This window comes from Branchiostoma belcheri, unplaced genomic scaffold (genome assembly GCF_001625305.1).
Source record: "Branchiostoma belcheri isolate BF01 breed outbred unplaced genomic scaffold, Haploidv18h27 scaffold54, whole genome shotgun sequence".
Taxonomy (NCBI): Eukaryota; Metazoa; Chordata; class Leptocardii; order Amphioxiformes; family Branchiostomatidae; genus Branchiostoma; species Branchiostoma belcheri.
The window spans coordinates 1,624,708-1,647,519 of NW_017804176.1; the positions used below are offsets into that span (position 1 = coordinate 1,624,708).

At 41.4% G+C, this 22,812-nt stretch overlaps 4 protein-coding genes across 4 annotated transcripts in view; 3 read left to right on the top strand and 1 right to left on the bottom strand.

The window, feature by feature from the left end:
* The window catches only part of LOC109481080 (very-long-chain 3-oxoacyl-CoA reductase-like), a 4,470-nt gene extending 981 nt beyond the window's left edge, over positions 1-3,489 (top strand). Inside the window, exons 2-10 of the mRNA XM_019783551.1 lie at positions 3-78; positions 298-405; positions 863-924; positions 1,264-1,308; positions 1,426-1,460; positions 1,946-2,027; positions 2,311-2,376; positions 2,619-2,768; positions 3,158-3,489. Coding sequence (XP_019639110.1) covers positions 3-78; positions 298-405; positions 863-924; positions 1,264-1,308; positions 1,426-1,460; positions 1,946-2,027; positions 2,311-2,376; positions 2,619-2,768; positions 3,158-3,280 — 747 coding nt within the window. The 3' untranslated portion in view covers positions 3,281-3,489. The remainder of the gene's footprint in view (positions 1-2; positions 79-297; positions 406-862; positions 925-1,263; positions 1,309-1,425; positions 1,461-1,945; positions 2,028-2,310; positions 2,377-2,618; positions 2,769-3,157) is intronic.
* Positions 3,490-4,347: 858 nt separating this feature from the next.
* On the top strand, positions 4,348-9,288 carry LOC109481147 (very-long-chain 3-oxoacyl-CoA reductase-B-like). The gene is made up of 11 exons (XM_019783648.1): positions 4,348-4,520; positions 4,694-4,740; positions 5,283-5,358; positions 5,672-5,779; positions 6,032-6,087; positions 6,339-6,383; positions 6,583-6,617; positions 7,160-7,241; positions 7,762-7,827; positions 8,171-8,320; positions 8,811-9,288. The coding sequence occupies exons 1-11, from the start codon at positions 4,355-4,357 to the stop codon at positions 8,925-8,927; spliced, it is 948 nt and encodes a 315-aa protein (XP_019639207.1). The 5' UTR covers positions 4,348-4,354; the 3' UTR covers positions 8,928-9,288.
* A 776-nt stretch (positions 9,289-10,064) lies between these two features.
* On the top strand, positions 10,065-16,433 carry LOC109481124 (steroid 17-alpha-hydroxylase/17,20 lyase-like). The gene is made up of 11 exons (XM_019783616.1): positions 10,065-10,564; positions 10,747-10,877; positions 11,247-11,420; positions 11,993-12,086; positions 12,269-12,427; positions 12,863-12,978; positions 13,152-13,238; positions 13,621-13,746; positions 14,066-14,305; positions 14,693-14,852; positions 15,360-16,433. Exons 2-11 carry the CDS (start codon positions 10,748-10,750, stop codon positions 15,538-15,540), a joined length of 1,467 nt encoding a protein of 488 aa, XP_019639175.1. The 5' UTR covers positions 10,065-10,564; position 10,747; the 3' UTR covers positions 15,541-16,433.
* Positions 16,434-16,446: 13 nt separating this feature from the next.
* LOC109481179 (steroid 17-alpha-hydroxylase/17,20 lyase-like) lies at positions 16,447-22,067 on the bottom strand. Its single transcript, XM_019783683.1, has 11 exons — positions 21,753-22,067; positions 20,971-21,101; positions 20,471-20,644; positions 19,929-20,022; positions 19,614-19,772; positions 19,315-19,436; positions 18,765-18,851; positions 18,417-18,542; positions 17,923-18,162; positions 17,409-17,568; positions 16,447-17,010 (listed from the first exon to the last, which is right to left on the bottom strand). Exons 2-11 carry the CDS (start codon positions 21,095-21,097, stop codon positions 16,812-16,814), a joined length of 1,488 nt encoding a protein of 495 aa, XP_019639242.1. The 5' UTR covers positions 21,098-21,101; positions 21,753-22,067; the 3' UTR covers positions 16,447-16,811.
* Between the last annotated feature and the right edge of the window lie 745 nt (positions 22,068-22,812).

Sequence of the window (22,812 nt, forward strand, 5' to 3'; positions counted from 1 at the left end):
AGCTTGCAGCTCGTGGGTTGAACATTGTCCTGATCAGCCGATCAAAAGACAAACTGGAGGCTGTAGCAGCAGAGATAGGTAAGGAACCTTCAGTAAAACCTGGCAGAGCAAACCACCTCCAGCCATAAGACACATTAGAACTGTCCTGTCCAAGTTTATATAGTCTGCATACTCTGCAAACCAACTGAGCTACACAACCTAAGGTACGGAGTGAAACTCATAATAAAATCAATTGAAAAATAATCTAGAAAATAGAAAATGCAACATTAGAATGAGTGGCTACAACCTCATTTACAGAAGGTATAGCTGGAGTCAAGACAAAGATAGTTGTTGCAGACTTTGGTTCGACCGAAATCTACGACAACATCAAACATCAGTTGGAGGGACTCGACATCGCCTGTCTTGGTTAGTGACACTTTACATGGTAGATTTGTGTTTTTTTTTTTATCAAATGAAAAAGATTGATTTATCAAAGATATACCGCATCCATTACATCTTTATCGTAAAGTTAGAAGATAGGACATGATTCAGGATTTTTTCATGAAATATACTCTGCGGTGTTTAAGAAATTTCTTTTCAAATGAAACAGTTTGTTTTCAACTGCAACAGTTTGCATACGCATGTACAAAATATAGATTCCCTTCATACTCATATGCGTCCACTTATTGATGTCGGTACAGCCATTTACGCCAAAACATTGCAGTTTTAACTACAGTTTTCACTTTTAAAATCTCTTATGGGCCAAATTTTCCAATACTTTTGTCTGCCAAACTGAATAAAACGGTATCAGTCGTTTGTTTAAAGACCTGAGGTCGAATAAGTTCTGAATATACAGCTTTTCAACTTCACTTCCCTTTTCCAGTAAACAACGTGGGCATGACGCCGTTCGCTATCCCTGATTTCTTCCTGAATTGTGGGGACGAGGTAATGTTTGTGTGCAAGTAGCGAGCAACACATATTCCTCTAACAAATACACTCTAATTTCAATTCTCGCAATAGGTTTAACGACAGAGAGAGTGAGTAAAAGTACATCATTAGCATAACTTAAAGTTATCTATATATGAAAATATGGTTCAGACTGACATTGATGTTTTAAATTTTATTGCGTAATGTAAGCATAGGAGAATCAATATTATATTAGATTTCTAAATGAGTAACTTGTTTTATACTAATTTAGAAAGCTAGTAGAAAGCTTGAACCGATGCCACATAAAACCGAATAATGTTTGTATTTGAAATGAAATCAAATATCCATCCTCCCCAGGTTTATGAGAAGACGGTGCATTGCAACGTGAATTCCATGATCATGGTATGTTTTATTGAGTATGCTTGCTGAATTATTTCATTACTCTGCGGTTGATTGATTACAGCAGAAATGAAACAAACGCTTTTTAAAAAGTAAAGATGTTATTTTTAAAACTTCCAGATGACCAAGATTGTGCTGCCAGGAATGGTGAAGAGGTAAGTTGTAAAACATGTTACATTCCTTTTATAGAGTATTATTACGTGTCGTCATCCCTGTGTCCGCCGCCATGTTGGTGTCCTTATTTGCATTGTAGAATCCTAGCTTACACTCTTTAACAAATAACCAACATTGAATGTCCACAGCCACAACTCATAGAAGGACACTTAAAATTTGCATAGAAAATATACGTCTGAAATTTGAGCTACGATGGGTTTGAATTGTAAATAGGGACACCAACATGGTGGTCAGTAGCTGCTTCATTGAAATGGGAAGTGCATGAATACGATCTAAGCATACATGTATGTATACCTCGTGACAACATATAGTCTCCACTAAACTTTGCCACCAGTGGAGTGTAGCGACATACGCGGGATCATATGATAGAAATGCCACAATCTTCCTCGCTCGCCAACCTCTGATTGGAGAGTAGTTGCAACGGACCAATGTTATTTATAATCACAGGACATATGTTCTATCTCAGGAAGACAGGCGTGATTATAAACCTCTCTTCTATACTCGCAACGGCTCCTGCTCCCCTGATGGCTGTGTACGCAGGCACTAAGGTTATCCTTCGACATTAGGTCTTATCCAACATTAATTTTATTGTTTGTTACTCTCTTTATGTAGTTTGCCATACATTGTAACTTGTGCAATTGTCATGCAATAAAGTTCTAATATAATATATCACAAACCACAATAGATAGATACAACTCTTCCCCACAATAGCTCGCCTTCAATACAGATTATGAAATGAAAAGTATTAAATGAAATCATGAATTCGTCTACCGAGATACTTACAACATTGCGTGCGACATTCACATGTTTTTGTTCTTCTTTCACTACCAGGCCTTTGCATTGCAGTTTTCCAAGTCCTTGGCGGTGGAGTACAAGGATAAGGGTGTCATTGTACAGGTACGCATCATATATGTATGTGTGTGTGTGTGTGTGTGTGTGTGTGTGTGTGTGTGTGTGTGTGTGTGTGTGTGTGTGTGTGTGTGTGTGTGTGTGTGTGTGTGTGTGTGTGTGTGTGTGTGTGTGTGTGTGTGTGTGTGTGCGTGCGTGCGTGCGTGTGTGTGTGTGTGCGTGCACGTGTGAGCGTGTGTATTACGTTAATGCGTTTACTAGTTGTTGAGTGGAGTTGTGTATTTTTTCAGGCTGTTACACCGTCATTTGTGTCTACCAAAATGACTGGCCGCATTTCGACTAACTTCTTTGTGACAACCCCGGCATCGTTCGTTCGCTCTGCCCTGAACACAGTGGGGCTGGCCAATCAAACATCGGGTTGCTTTTCGCACTCGCTACAGGTCAGTAGTACTTTTACTTCCGGCTTCAGAAGTATTGTTTTGGGTGGCTGACTTGTGACTTTGTGTGTTTCGTGTCCAAGAAGCGGTGGTAGTATAGAGGGTTGGTGATGGTTTTCATAGTTCAAAGTCAAGGCTAAAGGTACCCAAGAAGTGATGTCGCACACGAGTAAATTACATCATACACCCCCCACACACCCCCATTGTCAAAGAATATTGAGGTGTTTGGGTTTACAGATCTAGAAAATACACATTTACAATGACGGCCATTTTCATTGTACTGAAAGAAGATTGTCACTACCCTATTTCCGTAGAGGTCTAATATTGTTTTAAAAACAATGATACGTGGCATTATAAATTCCCATATTGACCTGTTTTATCCTCATCCTCAGATTTGGTTAGAAAGCCTGTTTTCTCAAGACGTGTTCTGTGAATGGGTGAAGCTGCCTGCCATGAAGAGGCTCCGAGAGTTTGGTATGAAGGGTCGACGTCAGCAGTCCAAGAAGGGAAAATAACACAAACATCTACAACCATACAAAAATCAATGGCACATAGAACAACGTACTTAATACAAACATAAAACAACAGACAGGCTATAACTACATCATATGATAAACAATACTGTAGTTACTGAAGAAAGTCTTTATGCTATATATGATATGACACATGCTGTCACTTCTCAAGATACATGTATTACTATTGAAACACTCGATCTAATATTAATAAGAATGAAATAAACTTGTGCATTGTTTATAAAGTCGAAGATTTTGTTTGACAAATCTCTTCACGTATTTGATGTAAGTTACAATGATAGAACATATTTCAAATGTTATGTATGTGTGAAATTTCCTATATCTCATTCTGAGTCAGATAACTCAAGTATGAATCCGTCCTTCTATGACCTTCTATTCCATATTTGCTCATGGTAAAATAGACAGACATATGTAGAGCTTACGGGGAACGCGATTCGATCCCGTTTCATACATGTCATATATCGATCCGTGAATAGTTTTATCAGGTTGGTAATACGTCACTGAGTAAAGAGGCTCTTTTTACACAACCAAGTCTTTTATTCAGCCGACGTTTCGGTGACCGTCTGTCACCTTTCTCAGGACAATTCTGACTGGTTCACATTGCGCTGCAGTACAGGTGTCGCTGTTATAGATGTATTCCCAAACGTACAATATTTACATATCTACACATATACAGAAAAATGTATCTACAATGCGGTCCCAAATATGGACTGCGTTTATTTTATTTTGCGTCCCAGAACCGTGTGAGAACAAGTCGCAGGGGGCGTAACTGCAATATTAGCACTGTGCTCACTCTGAGAAATGTAAATATTGTACAACGACATCGTTCCTCTCAGATCCCGTTCGTGGTCAAACCGTGAATACATCATATAACTCGAAATGAATATAAGTCTAATAAGGAATAGAAGTCTATACTTTTCAGATTTTTATACCAAAATGTGTTCAGCATTGCTACATTTTAGATCAGCAAGTACGTTGTGTAAACAAGTTACCGTGACCTAACTTCAAGGAGGCATTTTTCAAACATTACTTATTAAGCCGATAAGAGCGGACAACATGGCGCTGTTCGTCGACAGTTCGCTGGAACTTGTCGGGATAGTTGCACTGTCGTATATCGGCCTCAAGGTGTCGTGGGGCATTTGGCAGACAGTAAGACTCTACCTGCTTTCTGGACCTCTTGGGCTGTCCCTGGACTTTCGAAATTACGCAGGAAGGTGGGCAGGTAAGAAGGGAGTATAAGAAGTTGGTTATAAATAGTTATAACAATGAGTAAGGTGCTTGACCTTTCATCGAAGTGAATACTTTACCCCCTAGCTTGAATCGTGTTGTTTGTAGACTTCTTGTAATTCATTTTCACACGTTTGTACATAAAGAGAGTCTAAACTTTTGTTACAGTTGTTACAGGCTCCTCCGATGGAATAGGCAAGGAATATGCAGAACAGGTAAGGTGCATGTGTTTACTTCTGGTGCCACTCTATCCATATGGGAGGAAGCTAGGACACGTGTGTGTGAAATACAGTACTAGATGTTCAGTATTTCTGTAAATCGCCAGGTGGTGCAAATATAAAAAAAAGCATAATGGGACCTCGTGAGCTGTAAAACTCTAAACCAGGGTGAGCATATATAAGGACACGTGGTAACAATCTGAACAGAGTTGCCTATCCGGAAGTACAATTGGTGTGTGTGAGTGTGGTTGTGTAAAAGAAAAGTGACTTACTTGGAATGATGCAAATCATAGCATTATGAAGATTAGACATTCTTATTAGCCTGGTTACCAAACCTATTACAGCTCCCGAGTCCTACATCCTCTCCGCAAATAGGATGTAGGACTCGGGAGCTATAATAGGTTTGGTAGCCAGGCTACATTCTTATAAAATAAAACTTCCGAATTGTTCTTTATTCGTACTTGCAAGTATGTGCAAATCACCATGTGTTTTGATTCAGTGGGCATTTCTTTCTTTTTTTTAAAACAAAATTCTTGTAGCTCGCAGCTCGTGGGTTGAACATTGTCCTGATCAGCCGATCAGAAGATAAACTGAAGACTGTAGCAGCAAACATAGGTAAACATCTGTTTCTTGTTTACTTGGTTTCTTCAAATAATACATAAATTCCAAATAAAGCAATAATTGGTGCGTCCAGCAAGCATCATTGTCTTACTTTGCTGATGCTTATAAGGGGAGAGGAAATATCATTATAATGGTTTTTCATTTGTTCTTATTTCTTGATATAAGCGTTTTCGTGTGACGTCACCATTGTGTTCGCCGCCATATTGGAGTCCTTTTTTGCATTTTTATGTATCGTAGCTTGGACACATAAATATCTTCAGACCATCTCAAATAACCTACATTGGATTCAATTTCTTCTAATTCACAGAAGAAAAATCCAGTGTCCAAACAAAGATAGTCGTTGCAGACTTTGGTTCAACTGAAATCTACGACAACATCAAACATCAGTTGGAGGGACTCGACATTGCCTGTCTTGGTTAGTAACTTCTTGTCGTTCCTTCCTTTCGTTTCAAGATAGGACCGTTGGAAAACTAACTCTAAACCGAGGGAAAATACAGGGATTAAACAATAACTAACAATCAATGTCGATGAGAATTTAGGCTATTTGAAATATAGTTCAGGTTTCAGAATCAGCATCCGTCATCTTTCTTAAGCTCTGAAGGATCGTCACCTGACCTGAGAGCTAGAGTCAAAGGTCAACTTAACGTTTCTATCTTTCTATCCCCAGTGAACAATGTAGGCACGGGAGCACCCGCAGATTTCTTCCTAGGCATAGATGAGAAGGTAGGTACAGAAGTAGAAAACAAACAAACAAACAAACAAACACGTCTCCTACAAAGACACAAAGACAAGGTTACTGGTAATTCATTTATAAATTTTGAAGTTGCATTTTTGGCCATGAAATACAGTGTGAATTATCATACCTGATTTGCCCATTGCCCATTGTAAATGAGTTGTTTGTACTACAAATGTTTGTAATTGGTAAAGTATGTGTAGTGTATTCTGACTAACATATTGATTCTCTTACAATCCAGATGTATGACCAGATGGTGAATGTCAATGTGATGTCCATGATCAAGGTTTGTTTGGTGCCATATAATTTGTTCCTTACTTTAAAATATAAATAAAACATATTGGTTATTTATTTGTTTGTTTCATTGATTGACAGAAGAAGAAACAGGAGTTCTGGCCAGAGCCATATACATCAATTGCCCCATGAGATTATGACCACAGTGAAGCAAATGAAAACATTGTATAAATAGTTACGTCGATTTTCAGATGACCAGGATTGTGCTGCCAGGAATGGTGGAGCGGTAAGATGCCATTCTTTCTGTACTTGGCTTTGATTGCATGTGCCAAACAAGCCTTGATATTAAGCAGAGCCAATCACAGAGCACTATCTCCAGTCTGGTTACGTCTCCAGGCACGATACGTTTGGAAGGAACCTATAATACTAGCACTGCGCTGCATACAACATCTCTACTAGTAGTTTTTCCCCATCATTGTAACGTCAAACTGCTTGCGTCTCAATCAACAGATTATTACCCCAAAATTCCATTTGCCAACCCATATTCCAATATACCTTGCTTGGTTCAATCTGGAATACTAGAACGTACTGTATGGATTGGTATGTGTATATCTATAAGGGTCTAGTTGACAGTATTATAGTTGTCATGTAATTGCGCATATTTCAATTTGAGCTCATCATGGTAATGTCATCTTTATTAAATTTTTATATTACATACGTCCAGATCTAGTAGACAGTTTCCAGGTTTAAGCATTTAACATGGCGGACAATACTACGTCATAGTCACGTGAGTGCAAAACATCCGATAATCTCTGTGTTGCCTATCAGGAAACATGGCGTGGTCATCAACATCTCCTCTACCTCGTGTACGGTTCCCTTTCCTCTGCTGACTATCTACGCAGCCACCAAGGTTTGTTACAGGTTACGCACTATATTTTTTTAATATTCCAACATGTCATGACTAGACATGGTGACAGCACACTCAAGTTATATCAACTCATTTTATGTTGCCACCAACGCATAGGACGTATACAGGACAAGACAATACTCAGGAAAGTCATGTCAAGTGCCTTTCCCAAGGGCACAAGATCGGTAGCATGTCAGGACTCGAACCCGGGATCTCTTGGTTTCGAGTCGAGCACGCTGCCGCTACGGAACACAACCCCACATGCACTATCTTTCATGTGCGCCGATGAAAATTTGACATCATGCAAAATTTGCGCAAAGGTTGGGTGTAACAGGTCTTACAGTGTAATAAAGCTAGCGTGCCTGCGAAGCCGACGATGTTTCAGATAGCATTCATTGTCTTTCCTGATTTCGTTCATCAGTTCACTGGTGAAATATAACTGTCGGAAACGCCTAAAATGTAGATGACGCTATGATGCTGGACGAAATGATGCTATGAGAATTTTCTTTTCCCACAATTTCAGGCCTTTGTGACGCACTTCTCTCGTAGTTTGGCCGTGGAGTACAAGGGAAAGGGTATCATTGTACAGGTATGGATTTCTTTTAATTTTTTAATCACATCAAGCCTTGATCACAATACATGCCTATAGAATACCAAAGTCGAACTTGACCTCCAATACGTGGTTTGATCACGTGGCTGACATTATGAAGTGGTAATAAGTTCAGTTCCTGTACCCAGGTATTGTAACATTTCTCACGCATGTGCATACTGAGAAAATTGTCAAAAATCATATCTATGTCTGAAAGGGGTTGGTGGAAAAATGGGTCCAGTCCTGACTTGTGGAAAAAGTGTGAAAACGTGGCCAGACCTTTTCTGTATGTAGTTGCGCCTACTAGCAGACACAGTGTCTTCAGTTCTTGTTTTGTTTCTAGACTGTCATCCCCGGGACTGTGTCCACAAACATGAGCGACAACCAACCCGTCAACGCGACCATCCCCACCCCGGCGGATTTCGTTCGCTCTGCCCTGACAACAGTCGGGCTCACGGGGCTAACCTGTGGCTACTTCGCACATTCTTTGCAGGTTTGTAGAGTTTTATTACAAGTCTTCATGGTAATTAAGGAGGAGGAGCGTATTGGAATGTCGTGTCAGTCATTGCAACAGTAGACTCAGTTAAGTTACGTATACGTTGCTTGTCAAACAAAATCACCAACTGTATCAGCAACATACATGTAATACTTACTATTATATATGCATTATGTATACCATAAGACCTCAAGTCAGCCATTGTAGATAGAGTGGTGTAGACGAGACTGGTGCAGAGTCCTACTCTCCAAGCAGAGGTTTGGCTTTTGGGTGATATTTGGCGTGTTGGGTTAAGTGAAAAAAATTCCAGTGCAAAAAAGAAACCCCGATAAACGTAATCCAAAACCCAAACCTCTGCTTAGAGAGTAGCAGAGTCCTACCGGGTCGACATGATGATGATAATACACACTATCAGGTTGCTTGCCGTGACGTCTCAAGTGCAAGATCGCGTAACCTTTCCTTATCGTTTGCCCTGTCCTCTCCACAGCTGTGGATCGCGAGCCTGTTTCCCCAGGAGATGTTCGCCACCAGGGTGCTGCTGCCTCTGATGACCATGTACCAAAATACCGGCACGAAGACGGCACAGCAGAAGAAGGAAAAGTAAAGCAGCGCTGCAGGCACATTGCTGTGTCCTTTCACATATGTGATCACGAAATATCAAAACTGTAAATTCCGCTGCAGTACTATGGCAAAATCTAAACGTTTGAACGCCCACCTTTCATTATTACAGCTTATTAAGAACCTTTTCAATTCCTTATAATGTCATCATCATAATCTGATAATGTAATTGTATACATGTTTTTTATTATTTGTTATCATGTTGATCATTTAATATACTAGTAGATATAGATTTATTATCATGTTGATCATGTAATATATAGATTATGCTTAAAATGTGCAATTCAGCCTCTTTGTATACAAATGAAGCTGCCATGTATTTTAATATGTAAATGAACGAAGTCAATAAACGCAATGTATAATGATAATAAATCCATAGCTTCTTGAGTTATCGTGCTAAACCGCATAAGCACACACAAACATACACACATACAAGCTCTACCGATAACATAGTCCTATGGCGAAGGTAATTAGGATTACAATACAGGACGTTGATGCTTTGTTTCGTGTCCATTTATTCACCTCTGGTTTGTTGTGTACATTTAAAGCCCTTAGAGCTCTCCATACCTTGTAGTATTATCTGTATAGCTACAAACTCGCAGTGCACGAAAGACACTGTAAATCTGTATTTGTAACTTGTTTCAGCTTGAGAATCACTATCTATTGAATACCCGGAAGTATAGTAGGAGTTCGATTATGTAGTCAGTGAAACGACAATTTGAGTCAATGCAGGGATGACGTGTAGAGAGTCATTTGATGCAATGCGAGAAGTAATCGAAGTGTGTCGTGATTCCAAGACACTCGGCCCCTGGGACAACACGACCCCTGGGACAACTCGGCCCCTGGGACAACTCGGCCCCTGGCTATTCAGGAGAACTCGGCACCAAGCCCAGGACAAGTCGGCACCATAATCTCTCAAATTATTTCGCAAATAATCTGAATTTTTTATCAAAAGGGTTGTAATTATTATCGATCTAGGAGTTCCTGGCTCTGATTTTAACTTGTTTTCTTTAATAAGCCTTAGGTTAGTGACATGTGTTCTCGCCGCTGAGCGTAACGCCCCTCGCCCCTCGTTGTTTTGTTTGCTGAACCGGACAAGCGATATCAATTGGTCTGTCCTGCCACCAAAAAGACATTGCTCACAGACTCCTCAACAATATGCAGTGATATGAATCGGCGTGCAATAGTATAAATTACCTACAATTATGCATCCATCAATAAATATGTTGTGTCTTTCAGAGACTCTTGTGCACTGACTGTCACCGACAGACAACTCGTATAATGCCCCAGATTTACATCAGGACTAGACTATTCTATCCATAGGGGTGGTGGGGGTGGTGCCCGGTGGGGCTACAAACATTAAAAAAAAACACAAAGACAAAACAACACTAGATCACAAAGTGAAAGTGTTATCATCCAACGGCAAACCTATTCTCTGTGCATAACTAGACTGGTTTAAAATCCACACAAACGAGTGAGAGTGTCACAGTTAACGACCGTGAATAAACCAGGAAGACCAGACCCCATATGTCACCCAGGCCGACCGGTACGAGTACTCAGCACACCTAGCCGTGTTGGACCTTGCCTGCAACTCAAAGCAAGCTCTTGGACAAGCCGATTGAGGTATGTCATTGAGTGTTTGTGTGTGTTTGTGTGTGTGTTTGTGTGTGTGCATGTTTGTTGTGCAGGCACCATATCATGCAATTGTATCTGTAGTTGTCTGTAGTTGCTGTGTTGTTTTCCCTCTCGCGGTATCGTAACCTTACATTGCCCTGATTTTGCATTTTCGAATCATTTCCTTGCAGGATGATGTGGTTCATAACGCTGTCTACAAGTCTGTTGGTTATACTTTTCGTAACCTGGTTAAAGGACTGTATCAGGCGGCGGCGGATGCCCCCAGGTCCGATTCCATGGCCAATCATTGGAAATCGTTCCGGTAAGTACTAAAAAGTGATCTAACTATTCAATATGGGTTAAAAAGAAAACTATACAAAGAAATTGGTCCGCTTTTTGCCGGTGTATCCAGAGGAATAAGAACTATGCGCATTTTTAGTGGCAACATTACATTGAAGTATCTGTATCGGTATAGCCGGTATAAACGCCCTTCGGCGTAACACACCAGCTACCAGAAGTAGATACCAGCTACTAGTATATGTTCCATAGAAATAGCAAATCTTGATATTAAAATAACTATAAATGCTCATTTCATACATTGTATGAAGGGAACCAGAACGTGACAACCAAGACATTGCTTCTGATATTCTACTATGTTGGACATGAACAGCAACTGAATATTATATTACAGCGTTTCAAGGCAAATTCCACCTGACCTTCATCGAACTCGCCAAGAAGTACGGAGACGTGTTCAGCCTGAGACGGGGCATGACGGACGTGGTCGTGCTGAACAGCGAGGCTGCCGTGCGGGAAGCTTTGGTGGAGAAGAGTGTGGAGTTTGCAGGCAGGCCGCATGCCCAGTCCCGTGAGTACGGCTCCCATATGTGATATGCATCCAGTGTTGACATACGAAAAATAAATTTGGTCAGAAAAGCATGGCCTTTTTTATCTTTTTCTAATAAAGTTTGTCATCGATTAAAAATCACCCGTGACCCATTGGGGGCCCTGTCGATGTTAACAAGAGACCACCACCAATGACGACCATTATTGAACATTGTTGCCACAATGGGCCAAGTACAGGTCACAACAAAATATGATGAACATTATACAAACTCAAACTAAGTATCATTAAATAAATTTAACGTCTCATCGCTTTTTAGTTATAATAGAGGAACATATATGTTTTCGTTGGAAGGTTTGTCTATTTGCATTAGGACTTTTCTACAGTGCTTTTAAAAGTGTATGAAGTAGGAAAATGGGTTTTTGCACAAACCTATACAGTTCATTTCTCTCTTTACTATACAATTTACATTCAAACGGTGGGGCACCGGTTTGGAAATGTGATCTACACAAGACAAGGTAGACTTTATGAAGTGCATGCCATGCAACTACGCTTTGAATCAGAGTGAAAACCCTTGTTGTTATGTTGTGTTGTAGTTGACATTAGGACGGAAAACAGGAGAAACATGGCCTTTACAGACTACGGCCCGGCCTGGAAACAGCACAGGAAGATCGTCAAAAGTGCCCTCAGGTTAGTTCTCAGATACTCCGAACGAATACAACGATTATCAACAAACTAAGATAACGAAATTGGATAAAGGGTGGCGAACCACTGTCAGCCGTCTAACGATTAGTTTAAAATAGGAACTAATAGGAAAGATTAGTGAACCATTGTCAGCCGTCTTACGATTGATTGCCACTTCTCACCCTCAGGGAACGCGCCTCGGGCAGGACCTTGGAAACTGAAGCCCACGAAGCCCTTGAAGACATCATCGGTGAACTTGCAAGCGTCGAAGGCCAAGCAGTGGATCTTAATGACCACATTTTCAAGCTGGTGTACAATGTTGTCTGTCCAGTTGCCTTTGGTGTCAGGTAAAGATATCAGTGGTTATTGTTTACACTTAGTTCTTTAATATAGTCTGGTAAATCACGCTTTCAGAAGCCCTTCTATCGGTTTTAAAGGTCCTGAGAAGATTGATCGCCAACAGCTCTGACAGTCAGGACAATTAGCAGATAGCCTCTACGGTAGAAAAGTAGTAGAAATTGCCCAAAATAAATGGAGTAGTATACCAAGGTAGTCACTATTTTTTCCAGCGATTAGCCGTACCTAGTTCAGGCTAAGTGCTGGAGGCTGCGATGACAGAGAACCCTAGTCAGTGACTGAGAATTGTGTGTGTGTGTTTTGAATCCCCTATGTTGTTCTAACAAAATGCGCACACTAGTTCTTGGCAGTGTGTTGTGTCGGTAACATGCACTTCTGAATTTTAGTTAGAAATATTCATATTTTGATGATATTTACGTATACAGGTTCGAGCAGGAGGATGAAGATTTCCAGAATCTGAAGAAATTCAGTGAGGATTTCTTCAAACAAGATGCTCCTCTCGGCGACATCTACCCTTCACTTGGATTCCTACCTAATCAAGGTATGTAGCTGGTGGCTTATATATACATATATTCTCTATGAATTTGTTTCCATCCCAAACTGCTGCATGGAGTGGGGGTGGGGACACTAGAAAGAGTGCGAAGGGGGTGAATATATAAAGTTGCTAACTAAGTCATAAGCTTCAATAGATCTCTGATACTTGTCTGTACACAGCAAAGACTGACTTGCAGAAACTGATGGACGTTTTACTGGGGTACTTCAGACGCCAGGTGGACCGGCACCGCAAGGAGTTTAACCCAAGTAAGACGGTATCGAGTAATGGTGGTGATGCATACAACTCAACTTCTAGTGTCAGCCTGATGGTGGTATGTACTAAGATTGAACACTTCATGTCAGGAGAATGATATCCCTATGGCCTCACCAACAGCAAAACAGGTGTATTTTTTTTTTTGCTTGCTAGTTGTCCTTCAATTCTATCACAATATTATGAATAGCTATGTTGAGGCTAACATTGGTCAGCTAATGCTAACATTGGTTAGCTAACCACACGTACCTTACTAAGCCACACACAAAGCTAGAATGGCATTTTCAATGTCTTTCAAAGAAAATGGGTTCTTCGCAGACTGATACTGACCGACAGCACGATGACACGGCAGTCTTATCTATGTTTATTTCACTTCAGATGATCTGCGTGACGTCACAGATCACATGATCAAGGCCCAGAAGGAGGCAGAAGAGAGGGGAGACCTGGACACCAGTGCTCTGACAGACACGCATCTCAGGCAGATTGTGGCGGATGTCTTTCTTGGTGGGTTTGACATAAGGTCTCTTTGTACAAAGCATTTGTCAAGTATGTCTATTTGATAAGCCAGACTATGCCTCCCGATCAAAAATGTCTCTTGCCACCTCAGGGTACCCTAACTCTAATATTTGTTACAGCTGGTGTGTTACGCCGATACCGGCTATACAGATCTGATACAGATACACATACATATACATATAGTCTCCTGGTGTTGTACAGACAGCCATTCATTTTTAGAACACAAACGTACAACTGTAGAGACAGCCTCTTTTCCCTTTGGTGAGAATAACTCCTAGTAACTTGCAACTTACAACTTTTAATACAGGTGGTACGGAGACTACAACGCAGATCCTCCGCTGGGCCGTCCTGTTCCTCGCTGCCCACCCGGAGATACAGGAGAAGGTGGCTGCTGAGTTAGACAGTGTGGTGGGCCGTGACAGGCTGCCTGAGCTGTCCGACCGCGAGGCTACTCCGTACACGGAGGCGACTGTCAACGAAGTGCTGAAAATGGGACTGATAGATCCATTGTCCTTACCTCATGCTACGACTGCAGATACGACACTGCGTGAGTTTAATGTATTAAAAAATTATTCTCACTCCAAAAAGTACGGGATATGGAACCCCATGCCCTGTTCAAAATGACGTAGTGTGCAAAACAGGTTGTTTGCTATGATCGAATTTGGTCGAGTTTAATTTAGAGTAAGATCGTTCTGAAAATCAATTCGTACACCAATTCGTTCCTTTTTCAATGACGCTCGACTGACGCTCACTGACTCGATTGTGACATTGCACAGACCGTGAATACAATTCATACACCTGGTCATAGACTTTGGCCAAGAATTATGACGCCAGATATTATGTATACATTCAATACATTCAAAACTGTAGTGTGCGAGGAGCCTACCAGCATCTTTACACGATTAGTCAAAGCCTGTACCTCCGTTTCCCACAGAAGGGTACCATATTCCCAAGGGCACAGAGGTTCTGCCTAACCTGTGGGCCCTGCACCATGACCCGGACACGTGGGGAGACCCTCACACCTTCCGCCCGGAACGCTTCCTGGATGAGACAGGCAATCTGATGCCGAAGCCTTTTGCTTTGATGCCTTTTAGGTCAGTATGATTCTATCGCACATGTTGGTCATTTCTATAGCTCTTTTATGCATATTATTAGGACCGGTGTTGGAGGCTGTGGTGGCTGGTTTTCATAGATTCATGAACTTCTATTGGACCAATTTTCACAGATGAAGATGGAGAATCTTGAGCTCCTATTGGTACTATTGGTATTTTTTTCAAATCAGTCTCATGGCTCAGAGCTACTTGCAGATCAGCTAGAGAAAGAGTGTGAGAAAGAATGTGCAACCAAAGCCTATGTAGAATATAAAAGAGGTTATTCATTCCTCAAGCTGACCGACATCTCGCATAGGCAGTCGTCGACGTCCCTAGTAAGACATCTGGAGCCGCGTAGTTCCCGTTTAGAACTTTTATTCAGCCTGTCACACGACCGCTTTCGCCTGTGTGGCTTCTTGAAGTGTACAGAGGCCAAATGACATAAGTTCACAAAGTTCTGACTTTTGTACCATTCACCTTGTGATAATCACTTGTTTATGTATTCCTTAGTGTTGGCCGTCGTGCGTGTCCAGGGGAGAAAATGGGCATGGCGGACACATATCTCCTGCTGGCAGGACTGGTCCAAAACTTCCACTTCAGCTTCCCGGAGGGAGAGACGCCTCCTGACCTCAGCTCAGTGAAGAGGGAGGTGGAGAAGTCTGCCAACCTGCACCCTACAAGGTGGTCCTGACCTACCGGAAATAGATACAGGACCACCGGAAGTGATTGGTGGAAGCTCGAAGGAGCAGAAGTTGCCATCAGCATAGGGTGAATTGGAGAGAAAAAAAACAATAACATGCTGGCATATATAATATATAATCAGTGTGCAGATTACGATTTGAATTTATATTTGAGACAAGAAAAAAATGGCAACTCTTTGCCAAGTCGGGAAGATGAAAATTGAATGATATTCTGTTCCTTTCATAAGTAATGGTCGAAATTCATGTACTTGTATGAGTTAGATGTATGATTAGATACATGTATTGTACTTGTATAAGTTAGATATTTGAAGCTAGACTTTAGGTGATGGGTATTTTTTATTGACATCTTTAAAGATAAAATTGAACAGAAAGCATGGCCGTATATAACATAAGTAACAAACATGTGAAACCACAAAACAGTTTCAAATGTAAAATCAGGAGGCAATGGTCTATTATCTCAAGAGAAAATAATGTAAGAAATGAAAAACCCTATCGAATACAATAAACAAGGACAACTTAAATCGAAAAGACAATGTAAAGTTTACCCTACTTCCCAATATGCTTCTGGACCTTATCTCATCTTTTTGCAATAATGTATTCCAGTTTTTGAAAGTTAGAAATATAAAAAAAGAAGTTCAGTCTAATCCCTTCTGACGATATTTGAATATATGATGGTGTATTGAATATTCTTCCTTGGGGTATGGAGTATTTTGTAAGAGGGTGATGGGAGAATTTCATATCTGTGACATGTATAACTTAAGTATATAAGCTAAAAAATAAACACCACCATGCATATATTATGTAAATGTGGGGTTATTTGCATAATGCATGATGAATGTTGACATGATAGAATTCTACACAGGATAGGAAACGTATGAGTTGAGTAGAGTAAATTCATTGTGATAATTACAACAGTCTATCCATAATCAATGTGATAAAATAAAATAACGAAATTTACTAAAGCTCTAAATAGTTCATTGAAGTATGAAATCACCGGTCGTGTTCCGTCTTCCACATAACTAAGTGTACGATACCAACTGTGAGCGTTGTACCATAATTATAAAGCAATACATACATACGTACATACATACATACATAAAGACATACCAGACACTCAGTTAAGATTACATGCGTGCATTCATGCCAACATAGAAAGTCATGATTTAATGGAATATGACGTCATTACATATGTAATTAATGCATGTCTAGAGTATTGATAAGCAATATTTTGGGATCTTTCCACTCCAGGCTGATCACACGATCACTTCCTGCACGTGATCACCACCTTGGTCGGGACAGGCACGCACACAAACCCTCCTCCTGCGTCTTTGTCGGCTGTTAGGTCAGGAGGACCCTCCCCCTCCGGGATGGAGAAGCGGAAGTTCTGGACCAGTCCCGCCATCAGGAGGAACATGTCTGCCCTGGCCACAGCCTCACCGGGACAGGCACGGCGTCCAACACTGGGGCAGATACAGCATGGCCTATTACATTAACTCACAACTTGTTTGTACTTTATCATAAAGGTAAAGTTTACGTTGCCTTCCTCCCGGTCCTTCCCCCCTCTCTCTATCGCTCTCTCTCTCTCTCTCTCTCCTCCCTCCCTATACCCTCTCTTTCACTCTCCATATTTGTATTTGTTTGCTTATCCGGCATGTGTCTCTGTCTTTCCCTAGCTGTCTACTTTCGTGTACCAGTGTCTTTCCTTGTCTCTCTTTGTGTGTCAATGTCTTTCCCTCTCTCTCTCTTGTCTGTATACCGAGATTTCTCGCGCACGTGAGAATAAAACATACATTGTACTAGTATCATATTCTTCCGTTATGAACGGAATATGAAAGATCAGTGTCTACTGATTTAATACCTGAAAGGCATCAGTGCGGACGGTTTGGAGATGAGCCGTCCGTCCTCGTCTAAGAATCGTTCAGGGCGGAAGGTGTGAGGGTCTCCCCAGATAGCAGGGTCATGGTGCAGGGCCCACAGGTTCGGTATGATCCATGTACCCTTAGGAATGTGGTAACCTCCTAGAGAGAAGTTGATAGTTGATATCAACAACATGTGCTTTATTGTGATACCTCAGAGTTTTGTGCACATGAACGAATAAGTCATGAAAAACAAAAAGTTTCTAGTTTGAGGAGAGCCAAAAATCTATTCACAAAGAATCAGATATTTTGCAATTTTCAATAACTTCAACAAACTTTTTCCGACAACCTATGTGCAGTAGAAAAATCAACTCCACTATTCCAGGGACAAATATTGTGTTTCCGGTTATCCTACCAAAAACATGCCGGCTTGGCGACTGTTATAACGTGGGACAAAAATGTATCTTCTAATAGACTATTTCTTGGAAGCTTAATTTTACGTGAAATAGCACCTACTCAGAGTTGTGTCTACAGACGTGGCCCGCGGCAAAGATGTCGGGGTAACAGAGCCCTTCCTCATCACCTCATGGATGGTCGCCTCCGTGTACGGAGTAGCCTCGCGGTCGGACAGCTCAGGCAGCCTGTCACGGCCCACCACACTGTCTAACTCAGCAGCCACCTTCTCCTGTATCTCCGGGTGGGCAGCGAGGAACAGGACGGCCCAGCGGAGGGTGTGGATTGTCGTGTTCGTGCCCCCTAGACAAGGGATAGACACAAATAATACGCCTTGTACAGCTTTTCTCTTTTTCTAATACCAGTAAAATCTAGTCACAACAAAGTACATATTCTTGGACATTCCATGTCTATGGATACAATTCCCGTACAATTCCTATAATTCTTGCAAACTGCCCACAATACTGTACACCATTAGGTTCCCCCTGAGGCGTCACCAAAAAGTACAAACTTTCAAGCTGAAATGTGACCACATCAATATAAAATGTCATCCTCACCACCGAACACGTCGCTAATGGTCTGCCTGAGGTGAGTGTCTGTGAGAGAGTTGACGTCCTGGATCCCCTCCTCCTCAGCGTCCTTCTGAGCCTTGATCATGTGATCGGTGATGTCACGAAGGTTGTCTGAAACGAATCCAATGAGCCCGTGTCTCAGTTCCTAGTGCGCGTGTGCAGTCATGATGCATTGTGGTCTGAGGTCAAAGTTTAAGGCCATCCATTGTGTCTGCACGTGTGTACTAAAAACTGTGGAATGTCTTATATAAAATTCATCAATATTTTCAACTTTATTCTTATTTTCTATGCTCCAAATAAAATTAATTCTGTTAGTACTCTCAAAGTTCTTACCGGGGTCGAATGTCCTCTGATGCTGGTCCACTTGACGTTTGAAGTACTCCATGAAATTGGCCGCCATCTTGTGACAAGCACTCTTGGCTGTCGAAAGCAAACAAGAAGCAGCAAGAAATTGCATGGGGGTATTTGGGGTTTTCCTGAATTTTTATAATAGAAATAACCGAGCGGATTTTATGACGTACTTTCATCGGGACTAGGACAGAAATTTGCAGCGACAGAGGGCTGCTTGTGCAATCCCGGAGTCCTGAATTCCCCCACGGCGACCATCATACCTACCGGCTCCAGGCCAGATTCTGGGACCTAATCTGGTACCTTCAATTTCATCCAATTTCCTGTATCTGGCCTTTTGAACTGTCATTCTGCTTGTTAATCTTCCATGTGCTGTCAACCAACAAACATACACACAAACCCACAGACGAACCCATTCAAAACAATACTGCCGTACCCAGAAGTAACTATCTTCGTAGAAATCCTTATCATATAAAATGTTAACATGATATGGGTTGTAGATTTTTTAAGAAAAGGGTGTATGTCTGGTACTTACCAGGGGTGGGGAGGAAGGCAAGAGAAGGAAAAATGTCAGCAAGAAGTCCGCCGCTAAGAATTTCCAGACCATCTTTACTCATCTGCAGCAGATGTTGGAAATCACTGTCATCCATTTTGTACCTGTCGAAAATGGAAATATGAATGGAACGAAATATGTGAAATGAAGCAGCTCCTTCGAATCAAACAAATATTAAACCAATATATCTTAAATTGATACAAAGGATGATATGATGCCAAGCCTATGCGCATTCTGGGTGAAAATGCAGACGATGTTATATGCAGTATCCAGTAGCTTACCTGACACCAAACGAAGCGGCACAGATGATGTTGTATACAACTTTATACATGTAGTCCTCAAGATCGACCGGTTCACCCTCCATGTCGGTAAAATCAGCGATGATGTCCTTCAAAGACTCGTGTGTTATGGCTTGTAGGCTTTTTCCAGACGCGTACGTCCTGGAATTTGGTATCAAAGATCAAATCAATAGGGTACTTACAGTATGATATGATATGATATGATATGATATGATATGATATGATATATGATGGGTCTTTCATGAAACTTTTTAGAACCTGTTTAACCTTTGCACTTGCAGTTCTATTCAATCTCACCTGAGGGCGCTGACGAAAAGTTTCCGCTGCAGTTTCAAGGTCGGACTGTCATCTGTGAAGGCGATGTCCTTCCCGCCTTCTGTCAATATCTCATCTGAAAGATAGAAACAAATGAATAAAAGAAGAAATGCAACATATTTCTGGCAATTGTACATTTGCACTGGTAAACTCGTGATAATGTTACATTAAAGAATTGTTGATAACAGAAGATGTGTACACATATGTCCCGAACTGTGTGAAATAGGCGAGATCTGCACTGGAGGCAGGACCCCTATCGGTTTATGGTTATCGGTGCAAACACATTTAATTAATCAACAGAAGATAACATTTTTGCTACACACCATGTATGCACCATCACAATCGACAGGCAACAAGCATGCAGATCATTGTCGACTCATTTAATAAAAAATATTACCCTTTCTGTAGTAGTCATGATGAGAATGTATGCATTCACAGCAGTAGAGAGGCAGATAGGGAAATGGCATCAGCCTAGTGCCTCCTGTACCTTACATTCTGATCACTGGTGGTTATGATTTTCTTACTTGTCAGTGTTTTGGGTCTTCCTCCGAACTCTGCACTTTTCTTCACGAAAGCCTCCTTTACAGCGTCCAGACTGTTCAGCACGACCACATCCACCATACCCAGCTTCACACTGAACACGTCTCCGTATTTCTTAGCGAGGTCGATGAAGGTTAGATACGTTTTACCACCAAGTACTGGAAATAGGTATTCAAAGAGGTTTATGCGATTCTCGCTTAGCGTGCAGTCTTACATGTAGCCTTTGGTCTCAGGAAGACATTACTAAATTTATTGGACTCTAGCGGCCTTCTTTGAACTGCAAGCTGTAGTTCTAGTAGTTTAAATTGAAATGCAGATATTGTAAAGAAGACATTTCAATCTTTTTCATCATGGTAGGACGGGGCTAAAATATGTTAGACCAAGTGCTACCTTAGGTAGCACTTGGTCTAACATATTTTAGCCCCCCTGTTAGCTCTCTGCCTGACATGCAAATTATGTTCTCAGTAGCCTTCCGAGTACTCACTGGCGATGTTTCCGATGATCGGCCAGGGAAATGGTCCGGGAGGCATCCGCCATCGTCTGATGTACCCCGGCAACCATGTAGCCAAAATCACGGTCAGCAAACCCAGAAATACCGTCAACAACCACATTGTCCTGTTGGGAATATCCAGACATGTAGACATGACTTCAGGGATTAGTCCCAGGCAGAAATGTAAAATAAAGAAGAAACCTGTTAAGTAGAAATTAATGCTATTAAAGTGGGTCATCTAGTTTCTTTATGCTCTAGTACATGTATTCTTGCCTCACCATACTCAACGGGTCGGCTGAGGTTTGTTCCGGCCGGCCAGAGTTTGTTCGTCACCCGCGGCCGATCGTAGAAGCAGGCCGTTCCAATTATTGCCGCCCAGCGACCCGTAGTATGGTCACCAGGTCAAGCAGCACAAAAAGGTACCAGTACAAAAAGGAAAGCCCGATAAAAAAGCCTAAAAACACGCCAAAAATGAGCCCAAACCTCTGCTTGGAGAGTATGGCAGACTGCCTATTTTGGTGTAAGACAACTATAGTACGACAGGTGGCACCGGTCGAACCCCAGTCACCATATTTAGTCTACACACAACATAACATCACGCTTCACTTCAGGAAAATAAATATTGAATTAGGGGCCAGATTAAGGGGGAAGGCATTTTACCTACAAACAAATGCCAGTACTATATAACTTTTTTGGTACACAGGCACCGTAAATCATAATATCTAACTAATGACAAAGGAAGACGGTGAACACTAGATAATAAGGAGACTACTTACGTCTTGAAGACTTCAGCAAGGAATGGACCAAGAAAATATCAAAGCGGTTTGCAGGCAGACGAAATACGACCGTGTGCTTCCTGCTTGTCACGAACAGACTCACCCTGAAGACCCCTATGAAGTAAACAGTTCGCCACCTGTTGTCGTCTTCGTTGTTGTTGAGGAATAGGTTGACCTTCAAACAAAGGGCCCGCCTTGGCAAAAAAAAAACGTAGTGTTTAATTTTTGCCTCCCCAAGGTAATTGAGGTTCAAGGCCCTGTACCTGTGTTCCCTAGCTAGCTGTTTTGTTGCCAGCAGTGGACACGGTGGCGTGATTACATAACCCTGGCCTGACACAGGCGCCTCCTGGCGGGAAAATACAGTAAAACAGTTAAACAGACTATAGAGCCGACCGTCCGTCTGTGGTCTTTTTGACTGACATTTTTACGGAATACCGGATACGGAATGATTGCTTTAGATGGGTTTGTGTATCTGTTTTGTCAAAATTTTGCATTTTCCAGTTCCACGGTAAAGGGTCCGAAGAAAAGTTTAGGTGAACTTTTCACACACCACGATACTAGTAGTATCGTGGTGTGTTGCAACACATATAGCGCAGTAGACATTGAGTGAGTGAGTGAGTGAGTGAGTGAGTGAGTGAGCGAGTGGGCGAGCGAATGAGTGAGTGAGTGAGTGAGTGAGTGACTTTATATTTTATATTTATATCTTTATATCACAGATACGATGCATACAAGTGTGAGAAAGAGTTTCACATTTTAACGTTGGCTAAACACTGATCATAGCACATACCACCATACATAGAATGTGGTTGTGGTTTATTTAATATGGCTGTGATTCGTTGTGTCAGAAACGTAAGTCTCATCAACATAAGGCATGTGTTAATAAGGAAAGGAGCCGAAGACAAAATGTAATCATAGTTCTCCTGTTACGTAAGGAGTTTTCTGTTCACACGTATTATTATTACAAGAGTTGACTACTCAATATTGCACCGTCCCGCCGTACAAGTACCTATGGTAACACATATAGAAACACGCGCAAATCTAGATATACAGAGGCAAGAAA

What these genes read in the sequence shown, in the direction of transcription:
- LOC109481147 (XM_019783648.1), top strand. Translation starts at nt 4,355, where the DNA reads ATGGCGCTGTTCGTCGACAGTTCGCTGGAACTTGTCGGGATAGTTGCA. An exon ending in GCAAGGAATATGCAGAACAG is followed by an intron (nt 4,741 to 5,282) that starts GTAAGGTGCATG and finishes AAATTCTTGTAG; the next exon opens with CTCGCAGCTCGTGGGTTGAA. An exon ending in GAAAGGGTATCATTGTACAG is followed by an intron (nt 7,828 to 8,170) that starts GTATGGATTTCT and finishes TTTTGTTTCTAG; the next exon opens with ACTGTCATCCCCGGGACTGT.
- LOC109481124 (XM_019783616.1), top strand. Translation starts at nt 10,748, where the DNA reads ATGATGTGGTTCATAACGCTGTCTACAAGTCTGTTGGTTATACTTTTC. An exon ending in TGGATTCCTACCTAATCAAG is followed by an intron (nt 12,979 to 13,151) that starts GTATGTAGCTGG and finishes GTCTGTACACAG; the next exon opens with CAAAGACTGACTTGCAGAAA. An exon ending in GACTGCAGATACGACACTGC is followed by an intron (nt 14,306 to 14,692) that starts GTGAGTTTAATG and finishes CGTTTCCCACAG; the next exon opens with AAGGGTACCATATTCCCAAG.
- LOC109481179 (XM_019783683.1), bottom strand. Translation starts at nt 21,097, where the DNA reads ATGTGGTTGTTGACGGTATTTCTGGGTTTGCTGACCGTGATTTTGGCT. An exon ending in TGCCTTCCTCCCCACCCCTG is followed by an intron (nt 18,852 to 19,314) that starts GTAAGTACCAGA and finishes TGCTTTCGACAG; the next exon opens with CCAAGAGTGCTTGTCACAAG. An exon ending in TCAGAGGACATTCGACCCCG is followed by an intron (nt 18,543 to 18,764) that starts GTAAGAACTTTG and finishes GATTCGTTTCAG; the next exon opens with ACAACCTTCGTGACATCACC.